At 47.5% G+C, this 21008-nt stretch overlaps 1 protein-coding gene across 4 annotated transcripts in view; it reads left to right on the top strand.

The window, feature by feature from the left end:
* Window positions 1–1246: 1246 nt before the first annotated feature.
* Window positions 1247–21008, top strand: part of KCTD20 (potassium channel tetramerization domain containing 20) — a 32895-nt gene continuing 13133 nt past the window's right edge. The window contains exon 1 of one of the 4 annotated variants that reach the window (XM_069875779.1): window positions 1247–1318. Coding sequence is in view for 3 of the 4 variants with exons in the window: in XM_069875777.1 (XP_069731878.1) it covers window positions 13649–13854 (206 nt within the window). In the remaining variant the exon portion in view is untranslated. Of the gene's footprint in view, window positions 1319–13633; window positions 13855–16333; window positions 16434–21008 lie in introns of those variants that run through there. The other 3 variants (XM_069875777.1, XM_069875778.1, XM_069875780.1) reach the window with 3 other exon arrangements.

Here is a 21008-nt window from a genome sequence, read left to right as displayed (position 1 = left end):
CCCGGGAGGCAGGAGAACGGCGAGGGACACCCCGCGGGGACCCAGACCCCGCACCGCCCCGTGTCCCCGAGAGTCCCTCTGCCCCCGAGCATCCCCGTGTCCCCGGGGGTCCCTGTGTCCCTGAGGAGTCCCCGTGTCGTGTCCCCGAGCACCCCCGTGATCCTGGAGGTCTCTGTGCCCCCGAGCATGCCCCATCATCCTTGTGTCAGGTTTAGCAAGGCCAAATGCCGGGTCCTGCACTTGGGGCACAACAACCCTGAGCAGCTCCAGACTAGAAGTCTGGCTGGAAACTGCCTGGAGGAGAAGGACCTGGGGGTGTTGGTTGACAGCGACTGAACATGAGCCAGCAGGGGCCCAGGTGGCCAAGAAGGCCAATGGCATCTTGGCTTGGATCAGACACGGCGTGGCCAGCAGGTCCAGGGAGGTTCTTCTCCCTCTGGACTCAGCACTGGTGAGACCAAACCTCGAATCCTGTGTTCAGTTCTGGGCCCCTCACCACAAGAAGGATGTTGAGGCTCTGGAGCGAGTCCAGAGAAGAGAACGGAGCTAGTGAGGGGGCTGGAGAACAAGAGAAGCGGCTGAGAGAGCTGGGGGTGTTTAGCCTGGAGAAGAGGAGGCTGAGGGGAGACCTCATTGCTCTCTCCAACTCCCTGAAAGGAGGTTGTGGAGAGGAGGGAGCTGGCCTCTTCTCCCAAGGGACAGGGGACAGGACGAGAGGGAATGGCCTCAAGCTCCACCAGGGGAGGGTCAGGCTGGACATTAGGAAAAAAAAATTTCATGGAAAGGGTCATTGGGCAGTGGCAGAGGCTGCCCAGGGAGGGGGTTGAGTCCCCTTCCCTGGAGGGGTTTAAGGGACGGGGGATGAGGCACTGAGGGACATGGGTTAGTGATTGATGGGAATGGTTGGACTCGATGATCCGGTGGGTCTCTTCCAACCTGGTGATTCTATGATTCTATTATTTCCATGATTCCGTGATTCTGCGGTTCTATAATTCCATGGTTCTATGGTTCCATGATTCTAAGGTTCAATGATTCAATGATTTTAGGATTCCACGGTCCCACGTTTCCCCGCACAAATGAGTTCGCGCAGCATGGCGGAAGGACACTCCTCCACAGCCACTGACCGCTGCGCCGCGACTCGCGCGCCCCCGCGGACGCTCCCAGGCACGCCCCGCCCCTCCCGCTGTCCCCATTGGCCAGCGGGGGCGTGGCCCGGAGGCGAGACCAATGGGAATGCGGCGTAGCCGGAAGGGGGCGTGGTCATGTGAAGCCCCGCCCCTCCCCGCGGCCCGGAAGGAGCGGCCTGGGCCGGGACGAGGTGAGTGAGGCCTTGGGGGGCCGCGGGGGCAGCTCCGCCCTCTGCGAGGAATAGGGGGGGGCTTTAGGGGGTCCTCCTGGCCCTCTGTGGAGTTCGGGGGTCCCGCTCTGGCTCTCTTTGAGGCTTTGAGGTCCTTAGGGACCCTCCATGGGGCTTGAGAGGCCCCTCTCCGGTCCTCTGTGAGGCTTGGTGGGGGCTTAACGGCCCTCCCAGACCTCTATGGGGCTTGAGGGTCCACCTCCAGCTCTGTGAGGCTCTGAGAGTGCTTAGGGGACTTTCCAACCCCTCCATGGGGCTTGGAGGGATCCTGCCCTGGCTCTCTATGAGGCTTGGGGGGGGCTTTAGGGGTTTTCCTCAGCTCTCCATGGGGCTTGGAGGGCCCTGTTCTGGCTGGAGGGTGGGAGAGATTAATGCTCTTCTTGGTTCTCGGTGAGGACTGGGAGGGGCTCAAGGGCCCTCCCAGCCCTCCATGGGGCTTGGGGGGGTCTCATATCTGCTTTCTATGAGGCTTACGGGGGCTTTAGGGGTTCTCGCAGCCCTCTATGACTTGGGAATCCAGCTCTCTGTGAGGCTTTGAGCATGCTTAGGGGTCTTCCCAGTGCTGCTTTGGGGGACCACATCCGCTCTCTGTGAGGCTTGCGGGGGGAGCTTTAGGGGTTCTTCCAGCCCTTTATGGGAACTGGGGATCCAGATCCGGCTTTTGATGAGGCTTTGGGGGTGCTTAGGGGCCTTCCCAGCCTTCCATGAGGCTTGGGGGGCCCTGCCATGGCCCTCTGTGGGACTTGGGAGTTGTGGGCTTTAGGGGCCTTCCCAGCCCTCTATGGAGTTTGGGGGTTCAGCTTTGGCTGTCCATGAGTCTTAAGGGGGTTTTAGGGATTCTCCAAGCCCTCTATGGGGCTTGGGGGTCCAGCTCTCTGAGGCTTAGTGGGGTCTTGAGACCCTTCCCAGCCCTCCACGGGGCTTGAGGGGCCCCACTCTGGCTCTGTGTGAGGACTAGGCGGGGAATAAGGCCCTTCTCGGCCCTCCATGGGGCTTAAAGCCGCTCGCTCTGGCCCTCCCAGGCTTCCTGGGGCTTAGAGGGGGGCACGCACCTATCTAAATGAGATGACTAGAAAGCCTGCCTCTGCTTGTAGGCACCTTTTTGTGTGGTGACTGTCCCCTCTCTCTTTATTGCCTTTTCAGTGACCTTAGGCTTTTCAGGGAAGGGTGAAAAATAATGCTAACCATTTGGGGCATTAACCTGAGCTGCTGTGAGCACACCTGTATAGGGAAAGGGGTTGGAATTACTTTGCTAGGTTTGCTGCAAACCTGAATCCCATTGTAGCAGTAGGTCATGGCTTTAAGGCAGAAAATTCTCCTGTTCTCTCCCTGCCTGCCTTATCCTCACCACAGAGGTGTAATCCTTCTGGTGGGCATTAACAGCAGTCAAGAACTCTTAACTGGGAGGAGATGGTGTCTGGGGGATCAACAGAGAAGCACAGTCCTCCTCTTTCAGGTGATTCCTTGTTTACTGCAGTACCCAGGCCATGAGGCAGCTCTGCTGAGAGTCACCTGGATTCAAGGGTTATAAATACTCCTACTTAAGTTCGTAGAAGCATTTTCAGTGATGTAGGCATCAAAACAGTGAATTATTTGGCTCGAAACCTGTGATATAGTTGGTAAGCAAAGCATTTTGTAAGGAGTTGTTCTTCAGACAGGATTTACACATGCCTTTACTCACAGTTGAGCAATTTCGTTTATGAAGACAGTCGCCTTTTACTGAAATAACTAACTGGTGCTGTTTACAGTTTGTATGTCCTGATGTTACTAAAAAGAGAAGCTCTTTTGCAAAGCAGTCTGTACGACAATTGCTTCTGCTGGCACAATTATCTTTATTTTTTATAACAACATCCACATTATAGGGGTTTCTATGGCCTGATCTTATGATTGAAATGGAGCAGTTTATGTGGACTAATCCCTGGGGAAACCTGTGCAGGAGGCTGTGTCCAGACTTACATCAGCTTATCTTAAAGCAATTAGGAACAGGTTGAAGCGAGTTGTGCTTGCATGAAAATAAGTGTGTGCTGAACTTGATAAGTTGGTGCTTGTTTCTAGCTAGGTTTATTTGCAGTACGTGAAAAGCTTTTTGATCTTTTTTTGCTGCTAGTGTTGAAGAGAATGAGTTTTCTGTTTGGTTTGTGCTGAAAAAGAGTGATCTTTTTGTTAGGTTTTGATCATACGGTTTTATTTTTGGGGACATTTCTGTTTTGTAATTATTCTGTATAAAGTTGGGCCCCGTCAAGCTGCAGGCTCCTACCCAGAAGGAGTTGTAGTCGAAAGGACTAAAATGCTTATTTATACGCTTCTCAACAGTTTTAGCGAACACGTTTGAGCTGTTTGAGATAGATTTCCCTACAGGCAGGGAAAGTGGTGAGGTGGTTTGGGTTTTGTTGTGGGGCTCTTTTCCAGAAAGGTTCCATGACAGCTCTTTGCGTGGAAAATAAAGTAGTAATTCCAGAACCTTAAAAATACAAGACCTCATCATTGGTTGCAATTGTGTGAACAGAAATATATCCATATGAATGTGGCCAGGTTTGCTGTATGTGCCCAGAATATAATTCACAGAATCACAGAATGGTTTGGATTGGAAGGGACCTCAAGCCCATCCAGTTCCAACCCCCTGGATCAGGTTGCTCCAGGCTGAACAATCCTAACTCTCTCAGCCTGTCCTCATAGCAGAGGTGCTCCAGCCCTTGGATAATCTTTGTAGCCTCTTCTGGACCTGCTCCAGTAGTTCCATATCCTTCTTATATTGGGGATTCCCAAACTGGATGCAGTACTCCAATTACGTTATTTTGCTGTGCTCCAGAGGTAGCCCTACCTGAGCTGTACATAGCTGTAATCATTTTTTTTTCTTCCCCAAAGTATTTTTAACCATCAGAATTGAGAAACCCTCCCCCTTTAGCTGGTTTGATCATAAATCTGATTCTGACTCAGTCTCTTTGCAGTGGCATGTTCAGCCTTGCCTTCTCAGAATCCAAGAGGTTTTGTAACGTGCCCATGACAGGCAGCCAAGTGTTTAGCTCACAGCGTGGCAGCATTGTCAAAGAAAGCAGAGTATAATATTGTTTAAAAGCAATGCTATTAACTCCGCTTTAAACTCCTGAAAAACCATAAGTAGAAAATTTGGGTGTAGAGAAAGGTAAATAATACTTTACCCTTTGTAATGAATTTTGCTGTAAGACTTCAGTGCTGAATAGCAATTAACAGCAGATCTGCCCCTGGTGCCAAAAGCTGTGATTATAAAGGACTGTTTGCAAGCAGCAGGTAGCAGTGGTGTTGTATTAGTAATTGCATCACAAAGTTGCAGTCCTGCTATGAAATTCAGTGCACGGTGACAGGCCGACTCAGCAGCCAAATAACTTGTGAAAAGTGGCTTGCAGAAATACCTGAAATAGCGTGTCTCTGTGCACTCTTAGCTAGGTGTTCTTGCCAAACAGAAACTCTTCCTTCTACTAGAAAGTAGAATCCTGTTTAATACATGCAAAGTGAGCCTCCCTAGAACTTTAGCTTGGAAACAGGCTGTGTGACTGCTGCGTTCTGCTTAAAGATCCCAGAGAAGAGCATGGATAATGAGCTTTTTCTTTACAGGAAAAATGCTGAATGGGTGCCTGCCAATAAAGGCCACCTCAGCCATCTAAAAGGTCTCCTGATTTTTACATGAATTATTTAATAGAAAGTAAATTTAGCTAGAGGATCAGTTCATTACTGGCTGATTTAACCCGTATCTGGAGAACAGGCCTAATGAGGAACTGCTGAGAGAGCTGGGGGTGTTTAGCCTGGAGAAGAGGAGGCTGAGGGGAGACCTCATTGCTCTCTCCAACTCCCTGAAAGGAGGTTGTGGAGAGGAGGGAGCTGGGCTCTTCTCCCAAGTGACAGGGGACAGGACGAGAGGGAATGGCCTCAAGCTCCACCAGGGGAGGTTCAGGCTGGACATTAGGAAAGAATTTTTCACAGAAAGGGTCATTGGTCCCTGGCAGAGGCTGCCCAGGGAGGGGGTTGAGTCCCCTTCCCTGGAGGGGTTTAAGGGACGGGTGGACGAGGTGCTGAGGGACGTGGTTTAGTGATTGATGGGAATGGTTGGACTCGATGATCTGGTGGGTCTCTTCCAACCTGGTTATTCTATGATTGTATGATTCTATGGAAAAGAAGCATAATAAATACTTCACTATGGGGAAATATAAAGGGATGGGGAGCCACCACCATTTTTTCTTCCGCTTTATTCCTAAATAGCATAACCAGAGGTAGCGATGAGTTCAGAAATTACCAAATTGATAAAAGTAACCTCTTCATTAGAAACAACATGATTGCAGTAACTATTTGTGGGGCAGGGCACTAGCCAGGCTGCAGCTGAAAGCCCCTCTGGTTTCAGGCTTGTGAACCCAACATCCCCTCCAATTCCATCATGACATGACGCTACTGTTTGCCAAAGTTAGTACAGTTTTGGGTCCCTAGCTTTTGGAAGGCCATACTGTGGGAATTGTCTAATTAACAGCTTCCCAGTTTTGAAATACCCAAATTTCAGCTCTGTCCTGTAACCCACGCTGACTCCATCTGCTTTCTGAGGAGCTGCATCGCTTTCCAGTGCTTGTTTCTCAGTGGTGGCTGTAAAGAGAAGCTGAGACTTGTAATCTAGGCAGCTCAGGGGAGATGAATCCAGCCCCCGTGCTACAGGGTAAACAGGGAGTGCTTATACATGCATCGTGCTGCCTTCCTTTATCCTGGGGAGAAGGAAGGCAAGCACTGCTGCATGAGGAGGACCTAAGGGAAGGCCTCCATCCAGCCTGCAGCGCAGAGGAGGGCAGATTAGCAGAGTGAATTTCACCACTGCAGCTCTTGGAGTGAGAGTGGTTGCTAGTTGATCTCTGCCGCGGAGTCTGACATCCTGATTTTGCTACCACACGTTCCCCATGGATGCTCAAGCAGCTCACATTGAAGGTGATGCCTTCGATGTGTCTGTGTGGTGGGAGAGGAGGCCAAGGAGATGTGGGTTTGTGGGTCAAAGGGTATCCAAGTTTCCAGAGAAGGGGGTTATAGCAGGGGGCCAGAGGAGAGGAAAGTTTCTTGTGGTCTCAGGTCTTGAAGTAGTGGGGAGGGTTTTTTATCAAGGCTTGATGCCCTACCCATGGTACTGGTGACTGGAGTTCCTTTGCAGCGGTGCTGGTGACTGAACTAGGCTGGGTTGTATTGTAGCAGAACCACAAAGGCAGAGCAAAATGGGGTTTCACATGGGTGTGTTTCAGGAGTCTTTTACAGAGAAATAATTACAGGTGCTGTAAGTAACACAAGCCTCACCTTCCTTGGGACTCATTTCAGCAGCTTTTGTGGCCATTCTCCCCTTGTCTCTTGTTAAACTTCTAATTTACACTAGTAATGTGTCCTCTGATGTAAGCAGGGACTGTATCCTGCGCCGTGTGTTTTTTGGTGCTGCTGTGGGCACAGAAGAGAGCTCGGACTTTTGAAGGGCAGCCCTTTCATGAGCGCAGGCCTGAAAATGGGAAGTAAAATCAATGGCTTAGAAGAGGCGTTGACCATGGCTGCAGCCACTGACATTCAGCATTCCGTAATTTCATCTGCAGTGACTGGGATTGTTTATTTTCCCCTGGTTTTACGCTCAGAACAGCCTCAATTGCATTATCTGCAGCTATTAGAAATGGTGTGAATCCACTGATTGCTCCCAAGTGTGCGAATGTTTGGTCATTGCATCGGTTTTGCTACTGAATGTGCTAATATAGTAACACACTTGTGAACTATAAATTAGACCAGGCCATTCATATCGCACAGTCAGTGACTAGAGAACTGGTCTGCAATTTACTCTAAAAGTAATAAACAGCCAAAAGAAGCCCCCACAAAAAGATTTTAGGGAAGTTGGGTAAAAACAGAGAAGTGAGAGCATGGCTGTGTGTAACACGTCTGCCTTTGCACTTTGTGGATGAATAATACGGATTAGAATTTATTCATCATACTTCCAGTGGTAAAAGCATGTATTAACGAGAATGGGGAAATGAATGCAAGAGGCTAACAGTTCTCATAAAATAGTGCTACGTCCCTAATCCATGTGTTGGGATGTAGTTGAATCAGAGTTTTCAGAAGGGAATAGAGCTCGGCAGCCATGAATGTGGCAGAACTGAACCTTGTGCCTCACGCTTGTCACAGCAGAGCAGGGCAAGAACATGCCAGTCTTGTGGCAGCCTGCTCTTGTGACAGCAATAAGAAACGGTGCGTGGTACTTGATCACTGCTGCCTGATAGCGGGTCTTGTATGGCAAGTTAACATAGCTTTGAAAAACAGATTAGGCAGGCAGAAACAGTGAGGCGATATTCAATAACGAAGCTGGTGGAGGGGCTGGAGAACAGGCCTTATGAGGAACGGCTGAGAAAGCTGAGGGGAGACCTCATTGCTCTCTACAACTACCTGAAAGGAGGTTGTGGAGAGGAGGGAGCTGGGCTCTTCTCCCAAGGGACAGGGAACAGGACAAGAGGGAATGGCCTCAAGCTCCACCGGGGAGGTTTAGGCTGGACATTAGGAAAAATTTTTTCCCAGAAAGGGTCATTGGTCCCTGGCAGAGGCTGCCCAGGGAGGGGGTTGAGTCACCCTCCCTGGAGGGGTTTAAGGAACGGGTAGATGAGGTGCTGAGGGACATGGTTGAGTGATTGATGGGAATGGTTGGACTCGATGATCTGGTGGGTCTTTTCCAACCTGGTTATTCTATGATTCTATGATTTATTTTATTTAATATTGCTGGCTGAACACAATCCAGCAGCGGCCTGGGTGATCAAGAAGGCCAGCAGCATCCTGGCTTGGATCAGCCATGGGGTGGCCAGCGGGAGCCAGGAAGGGATCATCCCCCTGGACTCAGTGCTGGGGAGGATGCACCTCAAATCCTGGGCCCTTCACTCCAAGGAAGACCTTGAGGGGCTGGAGCGCATCCAGAGTAGCAGAACAGAGCTGGGGAAGGGTCTGGAGCCCCGGGGTTCGAGGAGCAGCTGAAGGATCTCGGGCTGCTTAGTCCAGAGAAGAGGAGGCTGAGGGGAGACCTCATCGCTCGGTGCAGCTTCCAGAAAGGAGGTTGGAGCCAGGTGGGTGCTGGTCTCTTCTCCCAAGTCACAAGCGATAGAATGACAGGAAATAGCCGCAAGTTGTGCCAGAGGAGGTTTAGACTGGATATTAGGAAATAATTTTTAATGGAAAAGGTTGTTAAACTTTGGCAGAGGCTGCCCAGGGTAGTGTTGGGAGTCTCCATCCCTGGAGGGATTCAGAAAACTTGTGGCTGTGGCACCTGGGGATGTGATTTAGCTGGCCCAGTGGGGTTGGGCTGACGGTTGGACTGGATGGGCTTCTAGTCTTTTCCAACCTGAATGATTCTATGATAATAAATGAAGGATTTCCTCAGTAAATATAATTCTGGGTTTAAAAAGTGTAGCTGAGTCTGTTGGAGCCCAGCCCCGTGGCTCATTGCTGGGGTACCAGCTAGGAATGCTTCCCAACACTAACTGGTGAGCCAAATGATGCCATAGGATATCCTGGTAGCTGTCCCAAGGAGGTGTACACTCTAACTTAAGTGATTTTCTGAGTTTAATAATCATTGACATTGTTTTTCTCAAAGTGATACCTGTTTTATAACTTCAGTGGCTTAGTTCTCACTTGGGGTGTTCTCAGAGCTTGGAGAACTGGGGTGAAACGTCTCCAGGTGAGATGAGTAGGGACAAGGTGGGAAGAGAGAAGCTATCCCTAAGCTCTCTGTTCCATAACAGTTTCTGGTAGGGCTGGAAATGAGCTGGGTGGATATTGCAGTTCTCCCTGTTAACGTGTGGTTCCTCTCTTCTGCTAGTTTGACATAACTCAACAATTAATGAGGAGGAACAGAACAAGGAAGCTTTAGCATTTGTGAAAGCTGTCTTAATTTCTTCCTCCTCTGGGTGAGTGGATTAAAAATGATGGCATTGCGTAATCTTTAGCCAGGGAAATGGTTACGTGGGCCTGGAATGTTATCTGCGGTTGCAGTTGGTAGTTATGAATGAGTTCCCTGATCCATTGACATCAATGTTCTGGCAGGCACTTGCAAAGCTGTGGTAGTCTCATGCTTTTTGAAAAGCCTGCCCTTTGTCAGGTGTTGGTGACTGATACAGACTCCGGAGAGGGAGATTTCCGATAGCAAGGGCCTTTTTTATAAATATGTTGTTTAGAAAAAGACTTTGCTGCGTGTGTTGGGAAGGGATCTTTGGAGATACTTAAAATGTTTGCCTTATTTCTTGGACCTTTGCTCAGGAAGCCACTAGGGAACAGAAAAGAAATAGAGATGGTTTGCATTACAGTAAGTGCCGATTTCTGGTACATTTGATTTGTTGCATCCATGGAGTTTCTCTAATATGTATAAGCACAATCTTTTATCTTTTTCAGGCTGTTTTCTGAAGGATCTACTTTGTCGTTTTTCCTTTCAGACAAGCCAAATATGAAAAATCATAAGATTATTCAGTGATCTTGAAATCAGGTGATCCATCCATATGTGTGAAATGATTCAGTTTTACAATGAAGTGCCTCAAAAGCACAAGTTTTTACTCATATCTGGAGTTTCTGAGATCTGTTCTTGTGATATATAAATTAGCTAACGTTTGAGTCGTTTTGGACTAGGCAAGTTTGAGCTTTCACCCTTAGTGCTGCTTATCTCTGGATTAGGTTGTACTGCACAGCAATTGAAAACCTTTTTGAGTAGGATTGAAAGCCATCGATTCAGATCCTGCACTAATGGAGAAAAATATTGATGGTGGGGATGTCTTGGGCATGTGTCTGCAGCACGTGGGAGAGGAGCTTTCTCACGATCAGTTCCCTGAACGGCTCCCATTCCAGACCCTCTACTGGGGCCTCAGGACGTGTTTGCCCCCTCCCTGCCGCAGCCTGTTCCTTGGTAAAAGTGCAGGTGAGTCTGTACCTAGAGTAGGTTGAGCAAGGGGCGGGGGGGAAAACGACTCCTGTTTACTGGGAATCATAAAGCTGTGGAGAGGTTATTGCATTAGGGCTGTGTTCTACTTCAATGGTTCCCTGTCTGTCAAATGTCCCTGTTACAAAGTGTTCTCTGCCAAGATCCTGGGGTGAGCCTGGCTTTTTAAAAGCTGTTTGTGAAACTCTCAGTTGTTTTTAGAAAATCAGTCAATATGCCCTGACTGTGGCATGTCTGCCTGTCTTTGCTTTGTGCTGTAAAGTCATTCTGAGACCATTTATAGGTGGTGCGGACAAGCAAAGGAAATGCCATTTTACCACTTGTGGTGTTTAATTATTGCATTTCTGAAAGATAAAACTGTTATTAATGCAGAAAATGCACTCTTCTCCAGTCTCTCACCTTGTGTGTTGTAGACGCTTAGTGCTGTCTTTAATTAGGAGGCTGTCACAGTTGAATTAAAAATAACAATTCAAAACAAAGCCCCCTGTGGACTCGGACCAGCCAGATTGACCGCCCTGAGACAGAAGGGCTTTACTTGGCCTCAGAGCTGCAGCAGCCCTGATGGTGGGGATGCCAGCACCCTCGGGCTGCCTGGCCACATCCCACAGATGCGGCCTCCCAGGTCTTATGCAGCCTCTGGTGTCGAGTGTGCTGAGACATTTGCCCATGGGAGTTTTCTGCTGGGTTTACCACCAAAAGGTTCTGTTAGTGATGGTGGTTTTCTTGTGAGTGTCTTGTGTGGCAGCCAGATTGAAAATAGCAAGCTCATTTCATGCCATCCATGTTAAGAGCTCTAAAAAGTCAAGGTTTTGCTCACATCTGACCAGGATTGAGTTGAAATCCTCAGGTTAGAGAGAGCTTCTTTGTGCATTAATAGACTATTAATTAGCAGGCTTCACAGCAAGACCTGTCTATCCTCTTGTTAAGGATTCATTACAGTCATGCATGAGCTTTGCTGCTGGAATATGCTAATTTATCTCCTGCATTATTAAGCAGGGTAGTTGGATGCTCCTCACAAGGACAGACGTGTAAGACAGTTTCTTTAAAATTAATATGTTTTTAAGAATCCTAGCTTTGCTTTTGTTTGTTGTCTTTGAGATAAACACAAAACCAGCTGTAGTTCTGGCTACAATCATAGAATGATTTGGGTTGGAAGAGACCTTAAAGCCCATCCAGTTCCACCCCTGCCATGGGCAGGGACACCTCCCACTGGATCAGGGGCTCCAAGCCCCATCCAACCTGGCCTGGAACCCCTCCAGGGATGGGGCAGCCACCCCTGCTCTGGGCAGCCTGGGCCAGGGCCTCCCCACCCTCATCGTGAACAATTTCTTCCTAATGTCTAGTCTAAATCTTCCCTCTTTCATTCTAAAGGCATCCCGCCTTGTCCTATCACTCCATTCCCTTGTAAAAAGTCCCTCCCCAGCTTTCCTGGAGCCCATTTCAGTACTGGAAGCTGCTCTAAGATGTCCCTGCAGCCTTCTCTTCTCTATGCTGAACAAGAAATCAGTAGGTTGCTTACCCATCAAATTAAAGATTATCTGGAGTGGACTGTTCTGGAATACTGTTCAATTTTAGAACTTTCCACTTCCAAGAGCAACCTTATTCAGAGCCCAAATGGGCACCTTCTTTGCACGAACACCTCATTATGTCAGTTGAAATAGGCCTCGTCTCTGCTTTTTCGATGTTGTTTTTTCTTTAGTGATATTTTCCCTTTTTTTAAACTTCCACAAAATACAGCTATAGTTCCTGGCTAATTTTGCTGAAATATGATGCTACCCAAATATTTTCACAAAAGAATTATGCACATGAGAAAGAATGTAATCGAATATTCTTAGAAAGTGGTATGACTATGCTTGACATGTGAAATATGTATCCAGACATGTAAACAAGAGGTGTTCTGCCAGGACACCAGCATAAACCTTGGTTGTTTTGTACTCTTGAGAAAGATGTTTTTCCGTTCTTGAAAACACATATCAAATTCTCTGCTGACATGAATCAACAGAGTGCAAATGGTTGCCTTTATCCAGCTGAAATTTTAGCCCCTGCTCTTGCCTCCCTAAAATAAATCAAGATGTGCTTTCCTGAAGAGCTCCAATTGTGCTAAATAAAGCTTTTCTGTTTATTTTGGATCACTTTAGCATTACTTGTGGTGTTTACTGATGCAGTGGCACTCTAGGAGGCAGGCCGTGTGTTTGGTTTGCTTTTTGTTATTGTTAATGTGAATTTTGTTATCTTAATGTGAATTAAACAACTCGCAGATGCAGAGAGCTCCCTTGTTTCTGCAAACACTGCTGATAACCTGCGCTGCGTGCGTGCCTCTGCATGCAGGGAGAGCCTCAGATGGAGCAGCTGGAGCTGCAGCAGCTTTATCTGCACTGGCTTCCAGTGACTTGCCCTGCTGGCTGTGGTGGGGAGATACGGGTTGCCCAATAGCCACCCAGCCCACCTCCTACCAATGTTAGGCACAGATCTCCTGTGTTAACACATGAGTTTTGCCAAGCCTTGTCCTGGGTGGTTTTTTTTGTTTGTTTGTTTTTTCTGGGACCCTTCCTACAAGAAGGATGTTGAGGCTCTGGAGCGAGTCCAGAGAAGAGCAACGAAGCTGGTGAGGGGGCTGGAGAACAGGCCTGATGAGGAGCGGCTGAGAGAGCTGGGGGTGTTTAGCCTGGAGAAGAGGAGGCTGAGGGGAGACCTCATTGCTCTCTCCAACTCCCTGAAAGGAGGTTGTGGAGAGGAGGGAGCTGGGCTCTGCTTCCAAGTGACAGAGGACAGGACAAGGGGGAACAACCTCAAGCTGCGCCAGGAGAGGTTTAGACTGGATATCAGGAAAAAAATTTTCACAGAAAGGGTCATCAGGCACTGGTAGAAGCTGCCCAGGGAGGTGATGGAATCCCCATCCCTGGAGGTATTTAAAAAATGGGTGCTCAGGGACATGGTTTAGTGACAGATAGGAATGGTTGGACTCGATGGTCTAAGAGGTCTTTTCCAATCTAGAGATTCTGTGATTTTCACACTGGACCAAACTGCAGCTGAACCTTTAATGGGTGACAGCAGTGCCTGGCCCTGCGCCCTGCACTGCGGGTGGAGGAGCTGGCTGCCTGCATTGGGCTCTCTTCCCACTCGTGTTTCCCTCAGCCGGCCCTCCTTGGGCCCTGAAACAGGGACAGTGGTGTACGGGTAGATCGGAGCTTGTTCAGGTCCAGCAGTAAGCACTGAGCTCCTCCAGACAGTAGCACAGATAAACTGATCTTTCGAGGCTGGAATATTTACTCTCAAATTTAATAGCATTTCATTAACCAGCGTGCGGCTTCGCTGGTGTAGAAGGCTGAGTTGTGGCTGCCGTGTGGTTCTGGATGCCAGGAGGAGGTTGCTGTGACTCAGTGCTGGGTCACTGTTTGCGGCTGCCAGCCTGCTGCAGCCAGTCCTCTCCTTGTGGGGCTGTACGATGTGGTGCTCTCCGAAAGACCTCAGTGAACGTGTTCGATAGTGACAAAACACCTTTCTGTGCAGCTTTGCCGTTGGACCTGAGGAGCAGTGCTAAATGCTGCATTTTAAGCAGGTTTAGGTGTGCTGTGCAAGATACTGAAGTGAAACCTGTCTGGTCGTGTCTGGTACCTAGGGTGGGATGAGCAAGGGGGAAACGACTCCTGTTTACTGGGAGTCATAAAGCTGTGGAGAGGTTATTGCATTAGGGCTGTGCTCTACTTCAATGGTTCCCTGTCTGTCAAATGTCCCTGTTACAAAGTGTTCTCTGCCAAGATCCTGGGGTGAACCTGGCTTTTTAAAAGCTGTTTGTGAAACTCTCAGTTGTTTTTAGAAAATCAGTCAATATGCCCTGACTGTGGCATGTCTGCCTGTCTTTGCTTTGTGCTGTAAAGTCATTCTGAGACCATTTATAGGTGGCGCAGACAAGCAAAGGAAATGCCATTTTACCACTTGTGGTGTTTAATTATTGCATTTCTGAAAGATAAAACTGTTATTAATGCAGAAAATGCACTCTTCTCCAGTCTCTCACCTTGTGTGTTGTAGACGCTTAGTGCTATCCTTAATTAGGAGGCTTTAGGTGCATCAGTAAGCACTGACCTCCTCTGGACTGTAGCACAGATAAACTGATTTTTCAAGGCTGAAATATTTACTTTCAAATTTAATTGCATTTCATTAATCAGTGTGCTGCTTCCCCGGTGGGGTTTTGATGAATAGCTACTGTAACTGCATTGAACTTTCAAAACTCTGCCATCTCTTGTTGTTTTTTCCAGCTGGTGCCATGTCATTGGTTAAAAATGAATGGCAGTTGGAATTGTAGGAGGTGAGTTAGCAGTTACTGGTTGGGATCCCTTCCAGAGGAGGAAGGTGGAGTTTAAGCTGCTCCCGGCCCTTCTAAAATAAGAGTCAAAGCCATTAGGTGCTTTTTGCTCTGGGTGAAACATGAACTAATATATTGTAGGAAGCTGAAAGCTCAGTAAGTGAGGAGAAGAATCGTGTTTTCATCTGAGTATTCTCTCAATCAGTGCTCTGCTGTGAAATAATGCCCTCCTGTTAAACCATGATGTACCCCAGTGCACGCTGATTCTTTGTACACTGATCCTCATCTCAGGAGGTTCCACACTGGATAGTTGTTGCCCCAAAAGCAATCAGAGCCGTTTATCTTTGCTGTAGGCTGCATGTTGGTGTTGGGACTCTGCATTGCGAGTCAGAATTGCCAGTGATGATGGCAGCAGGTCCAGCTGGGCTTGAGATGCTGTCTGCAGCTTCTCGCTCTCTGTGTGGTGAGAGAAGCAGGAGGGGTGATGGGGTGCTCAGTCCCTCAACTGTGAGCTGAAATGCTAATTTGTACCCTGCTCTCTCCCCCTCATAGATTTTAGGGGTGAATGCTCTTCTGCATGCTTCGAAAGTGCTACAAGCTGCCTGGATCTTGAAAACTGCGTGCTTGGTGGAGAGTTTCATCATCCTGAGTGACAGCAACCTGCCTCACCTTGTGTGGGCTGACGTGCTGTAGTGATCAGCGGCTCTTGCTCTCTCTTTTCACCCCCCACCCCCGGCCTCCTTACCTGGCAGCAGGTGCTTTATCGCACCTCCCTGGCCAGACTAGAGAATTGAGCATTTAAGAATTCACAGCTTGCCCCCAAACCAAACATAACAAGTGCTTGCAATATGTTGTACGTGTGTGCAGTGCAGACGTGAGTGAGTAAATTAGTGACAGCTTGGTTTTATTATGTTTGATTAATTGGTTTGTTTTTTAGTAAGATATCTCTTAAGGCATTTTTTCATTTATCAGTTGCTATGTAATAGCGCACACACATGCTTTATCACTGGCATGAGTCAGGGTAAAATATTTTCCTATGTCTTCAGGTTCTGCTTGCATTAAAAATTACCTATTATATACCTATGTGCTGAATTCGGTGTAATTGCATTTGGCACAGTCGCTGGGCAGTCCAGGTATATGTTAGGGAAAAGCATTAAGAGTGATAGAATAGATTGGTTTCATATTTTAACTGATAGAGGAGGCATTTCCAGGTGACAGGAATGTGTAATGCCTCCGCTATAAGCGCTGAGAATACGTGGTGTGTTTTATTGGGGTCCATTAGCAGCGCATCTCGTGGGGATTGACGTCTCAAAATAACTCATTTTGTCCTCACTTACTGTAAGTTTGTTTGGGCCAAAGTCCAAAGCCTTCTGGACTTGGGAATCTGTGTGCACGCGGTTATGTACCTGCTCACAAATTCTGGTAGTTGATTCCTTTCTGCCTGCGTAAGGGACGTGTGGCAGACGAGTGGCAGGAGCGTGTTTTAACCACACGGCGTGAAGGGTTTAATAAAACTGTGTCTTTTCTACCATGCGATTCCTGGAATCTGGGGAGAGAGATTTTGTGGAGCTTTTGCTGAAAGTGGAAGGCTTAAAATAAAGCTATTGGTTACCATGTGTATTCCAGCTTCTCAGGAATCAGCTGGGGGGGGTGGTGGCACTGAGGACTTTTAAAGTGAAATATTTACATGAATCAGACTTCTGGGGTTTGGGGGAGTGACCATCGCTGCACAAACAGTTTAAACTCAAAGCTTTGCTGTGACTTAGTGCTTCCCTCTAGTAAAGACGGATTTGGGGATATTGGTGCTGAGGGCACTGAGACCATATGAGCCGCCAGTAAGTAAGGAGAGAGGGTTGAGAGGGGGTGCTTGGCAGAAGCTTTGCTCCAGAGCTGCGATGGGAAATGCGGGTGGTGATGTCTGTAAGTTCTGGTGCCTGCAGGTACATCGGCTTTGGGGTTAGAGCCTGCTCAGAAATACTTTTGTCCTTACGGTTTTTTTTACTATAGCTTATATTTAGAAACTTGACATCTTGTAGCGCAGCTGTAGGAACTGGTGTGATTTTGACACCATTTTAGAATACACTGCCTAATAATTGAGAAAGAAAAGAGCATTTTAAAACCTGAAGAGTTTAGGCAGGTCTTCTATGCTTTGTTGAAACATGGTTGGGTTTTTTTTCTGAAGGCTTAGTAAACAGTTTTGTAGAAAATGGTGAGAGAGAATATAGGGCAAAACTCCTGCCTGCTCCTGTTGCTTCTGTTGAAAACTTGTACTTAAGTGTTTGTAGCTTAATTTAACACCGGTGAGGATGAAGTGTAGCTCATAGCTGTCACCTGGCTTAAAACTTTATTTGGCTCAGTATTCTGTATTTTAGCAGGGGAACATTTAGCTTTTCCTGTCTCTACAGAAGATGATCTTGCTTGTATTTGCAACAGCTCATCTTTCACCAGGGTTTTCCCCTGGTCACACCTGCATACTCCATCCTTCTGCCTAGACAGGAGGTACACATTCTGGGTTGGCATGGCCAGCTTTATTGAACTTTCTGACTGATTTTAATCAGGTAGCACTAGCAGAGCTGCCAGTACTGTAGTGTTAAGCTTTTTACGAGGATCAAATATATATCAACTATAATTTTTCAGCTGACTGTCTTAAGTCCAGTAGTGTGAATAGTGGAATCAGCCTGAATAGGTTGTTTGACTGTGCTCTCTAATGCTGTACCCAGAGCCTCACAGGGGAGCGAAACAGCCCTGGCAGAGCATTAACCTGTTGCCTTGGTCAGTAATTCTGAGATACCCAGTGGGAGAACATTATTGGGTGCAGTTCACCTCTTTCAGCTGATGCTGCTGCTACAGGATAACTTCCCTGTTTTGGAGAAGTGGGGTTAATAAATCTCAGGAAGTTTTCTTTGCGTACTGCTCTTGGTAATTATAGGTTGGCAAAAGAAATGATGCTGTCAGTGTGGGGAACTGCTGTGGGTCGGTGCCATCAGCAACGATGTGACCTTGCAACGCGTAAACCAGATCCTAGCAGTTACAGGAGAACTTGCTGAACCGCGGGTTTTCAATCCAAGTGTGGGACGTGCAGCGTTAAACCATTCAAACCATATTGCAGACTGCAGTTTTGAATTGCACGTGTAGAAACAGCGCATTTTTTTTAAGACTCAAGTAAATGAGTAAGTCTAAACTCTGCTAACAGTGCAGCACTATGTACAGAATGGGAGAAAACAATCAAGCATTTCATCAGCCTTCGTACTGTCTCCTGCCAGAATTTGCAGGCTGTCCTTGCATTGCATCAGTCCTTCTGGACATGATTTTCCATCCATGTTTCGAAGCCAGATGGAAAACGAATCCGCTGTATGTTGATAGAGTTATTTCATAACAAGGGAAAAGCCTTTTGTAATGTGCTCACGCTGGTTCAACTTATAAATCACCCTTCTATTGTCTGTTTATATTTGCACCTATAGCAGAAAGCGAAGCGAGATCGTTAGCGAGTATGAGAAAAGCACATTGGAGGCTCTGGGTAGGTTTGCCATCTGATGCAATTTGGGTGAATGTGCTTTTGTGTTGTTTTCTTGTGCTATTGGCGTATCTGCAGGTGCTGTCATCATCCATCTCAGAGCTGCCAGGTCTGACGTTGCCTTGCGCACCTCTGGTTTTGTTCTGTTGCACAGAGCAGTGCTTGGCGCTCGGCCCCTTGTGCTGGAAGGTGCACTTGTCCAGGCCAGCTGGGTGACACCATACTCCCTGCTTGGGTGACAATTCATGCATTGGCCCTTCACCGTCTGGAAGAGGATAAAAGCTAATCTCCTTGACAAACCTTATGCTCAAAAGAGAGGTAGGAAGTCAGGAACAGATTTGTACTTGACAACTGGAAAAATACTTGGAAAATAAATCAACCCACCACCCAGTAATCAGTGAGAAGACCCTCTGAGTCTGAGACTGTGGAGAGACACTAGAATTTGGCCAGCAGCAGGCAGCAGGATTTAAATTAGGATGTGTCATGGCTTTAGAAGTGTCTGTCTTCTCATGAAAACCGTGCAATGCCAACAGTGTGGGCTTATCAGCTTCTGCTGGTTTGATAGGAGTTAGAGGATCCATAGCTTTTGGTTACTCCAAGCAACTTATGAAAGGAAAGGGAGCTTCTTGCATTTTCAATTCTATTTTTCTACAATGTGCACTGAAAATGAGTTTCAATAGGCAGTTTTTATACTTTTTTTGTCTATTCCAGTTTCCTAATGGTGCTGCTTCCCTCTTGCTGGGAAAGCAGAAGGGATGGAAGCAGAGCGTAAAACAGGAAGCTCTGTCAAGACCAGAGCAGGCACAGCTGAGTAGGTTATGTTCCAGTGCCCTTCTGTGCTGTTTCCTTTCCATATTTTCTGCATTTTATATTTTAAAATCTTCAGGAGCTCCCAAGTTGCCTGTGTGGAGATGAGCAGAAGAAGAGGCCAAAATTCCCAGGGTTTGACTCCAGTTCCATTCATGCGAATTCAAACCTGCTGTTTTCAGGGGATTTCCTTCATATTTACTGAATGAGAACCTAGATCTGTTCTGAGGCTTTAATAGAGCAGAAAGGTTTACTCTTTGCCTTTCTTTCTAACGGTTGGATTACTCTCATTCTGCACATTCTCTGGAATGCTTCCCTGTACTGGGGAATTTTTAATGCTGCTGAACTGAGCTGACAGGCAGTATGGGGTGGTTGGTTTTTTTTTCCTTCTTCCTCCCTCTCTCCGGGGAAGTGTGTGTATGACATTCAGAAGGAAATATTTTTGATGGAAAATAGAAAGTTGGGTTGCTGCCTATTTGCCAATATGATGTTTTTTTCATAACAAGTTTTATCTCTTCTTTACCCAATTCCAGAGTTGTGTAGGGTGCGCGAGAGCAGGGCAGCTGTGGGAGGATGGATGAGTGGTGGGTGCTGCCTGGAAGAGGCCAGGTTTGCTCACTCAGCGTGGCTGATCTCCAGCTGACAGACCCGCGTGTCATAGAATCACCAGGTTGGAAAAGACCCACCAGATCATTGAGTCCAACCATTCCCATCAATCACTAAACCATGTCCCTCAGCACCTCGTCCATCCATCCCTTAAACCCCTCCAGGGAAGGTGACTCAAACCCCTCCCTGGGCAGCCTGTTCCATGTCGTGTAGGGCGCGGTGAAGCCTTGGCCAGTGGATCGCTCCTGGCTTGGGTATCCTTGTAGGAGGCCACAAAGGTGACCTGAGGATTGGAGCACCTTGTTCAGCCTGGAGAAGAGAAGGCTCTGGGGAGACCTTAAGAGCAGCTTGCAGTACTGAAAGGGGCTCCAAGAAAACTGGGGAGGGGCTCTTGATCACGGAGTGGAGGGACAGGATGAGAGGGAATGGTTTGAAGCTGAAAGAGGAGAGATGGAGTTTGGATCTTGGGAAGAAATGTTTTGCTGTGAGGGTGGGGAGGCCCTGGCCCAGGCTGCCCAGAGCAGTGATGGCTGCCCCATCCCTGGGGGGGGTTCAAGGGTAGGTTGAATGGGAATTTGAGCCCCTGATCCAGCGGGAGGTGTCCCTGCCCATGGCAGAGGTGGGACTGGATGGGCTTTGAGGTTCCTTTCCACCCAAACCATTCCCTGATACTGTGATCTCTGCACTGCACAACCTGTTGGGATTTAGGCATACCCTGTTCTGATTCCCTAATCCTTACGTGCAGGAAATGCTTCCCGTTGTTTATCTTAAGCCCATGAGATTTCCATTTTTCTCTCCAGAGGAGGAATTCAATAATTGCTGGTTTGTTTTCCTGCTTTTATGTTTAGGGAAACTTTTGGCATGTTTCAAGGATATCTTTTTAAGAAATTAAAGCAAGGCTGACTGTTTTTGAAAGGCGTGCAATTGTATTAGAAACACGTCTTGTTCGCGGGTAGCAGAATTAGGTCAGGCACACCCTGCGTGTGTGTTTCCTGCTTGCTCATATTTCTGAGAATAATTGTACATGGGGATGTTTTTGTAGATCTAAAGGAGTGTTGTCACCTTAAAAATGAGTTGTTTGGAGTTTTATTTAAGTCATCGTGGTTACGCTGTGGTTTAGGCAGAGGAGAAGATTACTGACGTTGGATTCCCTCCCTCTGAGCTGGTCATTCTTTTCCATTTGCAAATGAAGGGTGAAGGAAGTTTACTCACTTCTACTATTTTTACTCACTTCTGACTTGCTTTTTGTCATGCCAGACGGCAGTGAAGCAGTGCGTAAGCTGTCAGATGTTACAGTGAGGGGCTTTACTCTTCGGTGGATTTTGACAGCTCAGCTTTTAATGGCTTTTCTTAGAAGTTTCTGTAAGATTCTATGGGCTTGATACCAAAATGATTTTATAGTGGCTCTTGGAAAAGAATCTTGAGGGTACGGAACAAGTAATACAATAAATAGTTAGAAACCAGCAGGTCTGCAATGACACTT

The sequence above is a fragment of the Phaenicophaeus curvirostris genome, chromosome 24 (assembly GCF_032191515.1).
Source record: "Phaenicophaeus curvirostris isolate KB17595 chromosome 24, BPBGC_Pcur_1.0, whole genome shotgun sequence".
Taxonomy (NCBI): Eukaryota; Metazoa; Chordata; class Aves; order Cuculiformes; family Cuculidae; genus Phaenicophaeus; species Phaenicophaeus curvirostris.
Note: the sequence above shows the minus strand (reverse complement) of the source record. Positions and strands in the feature narration are given on the sequence as shown.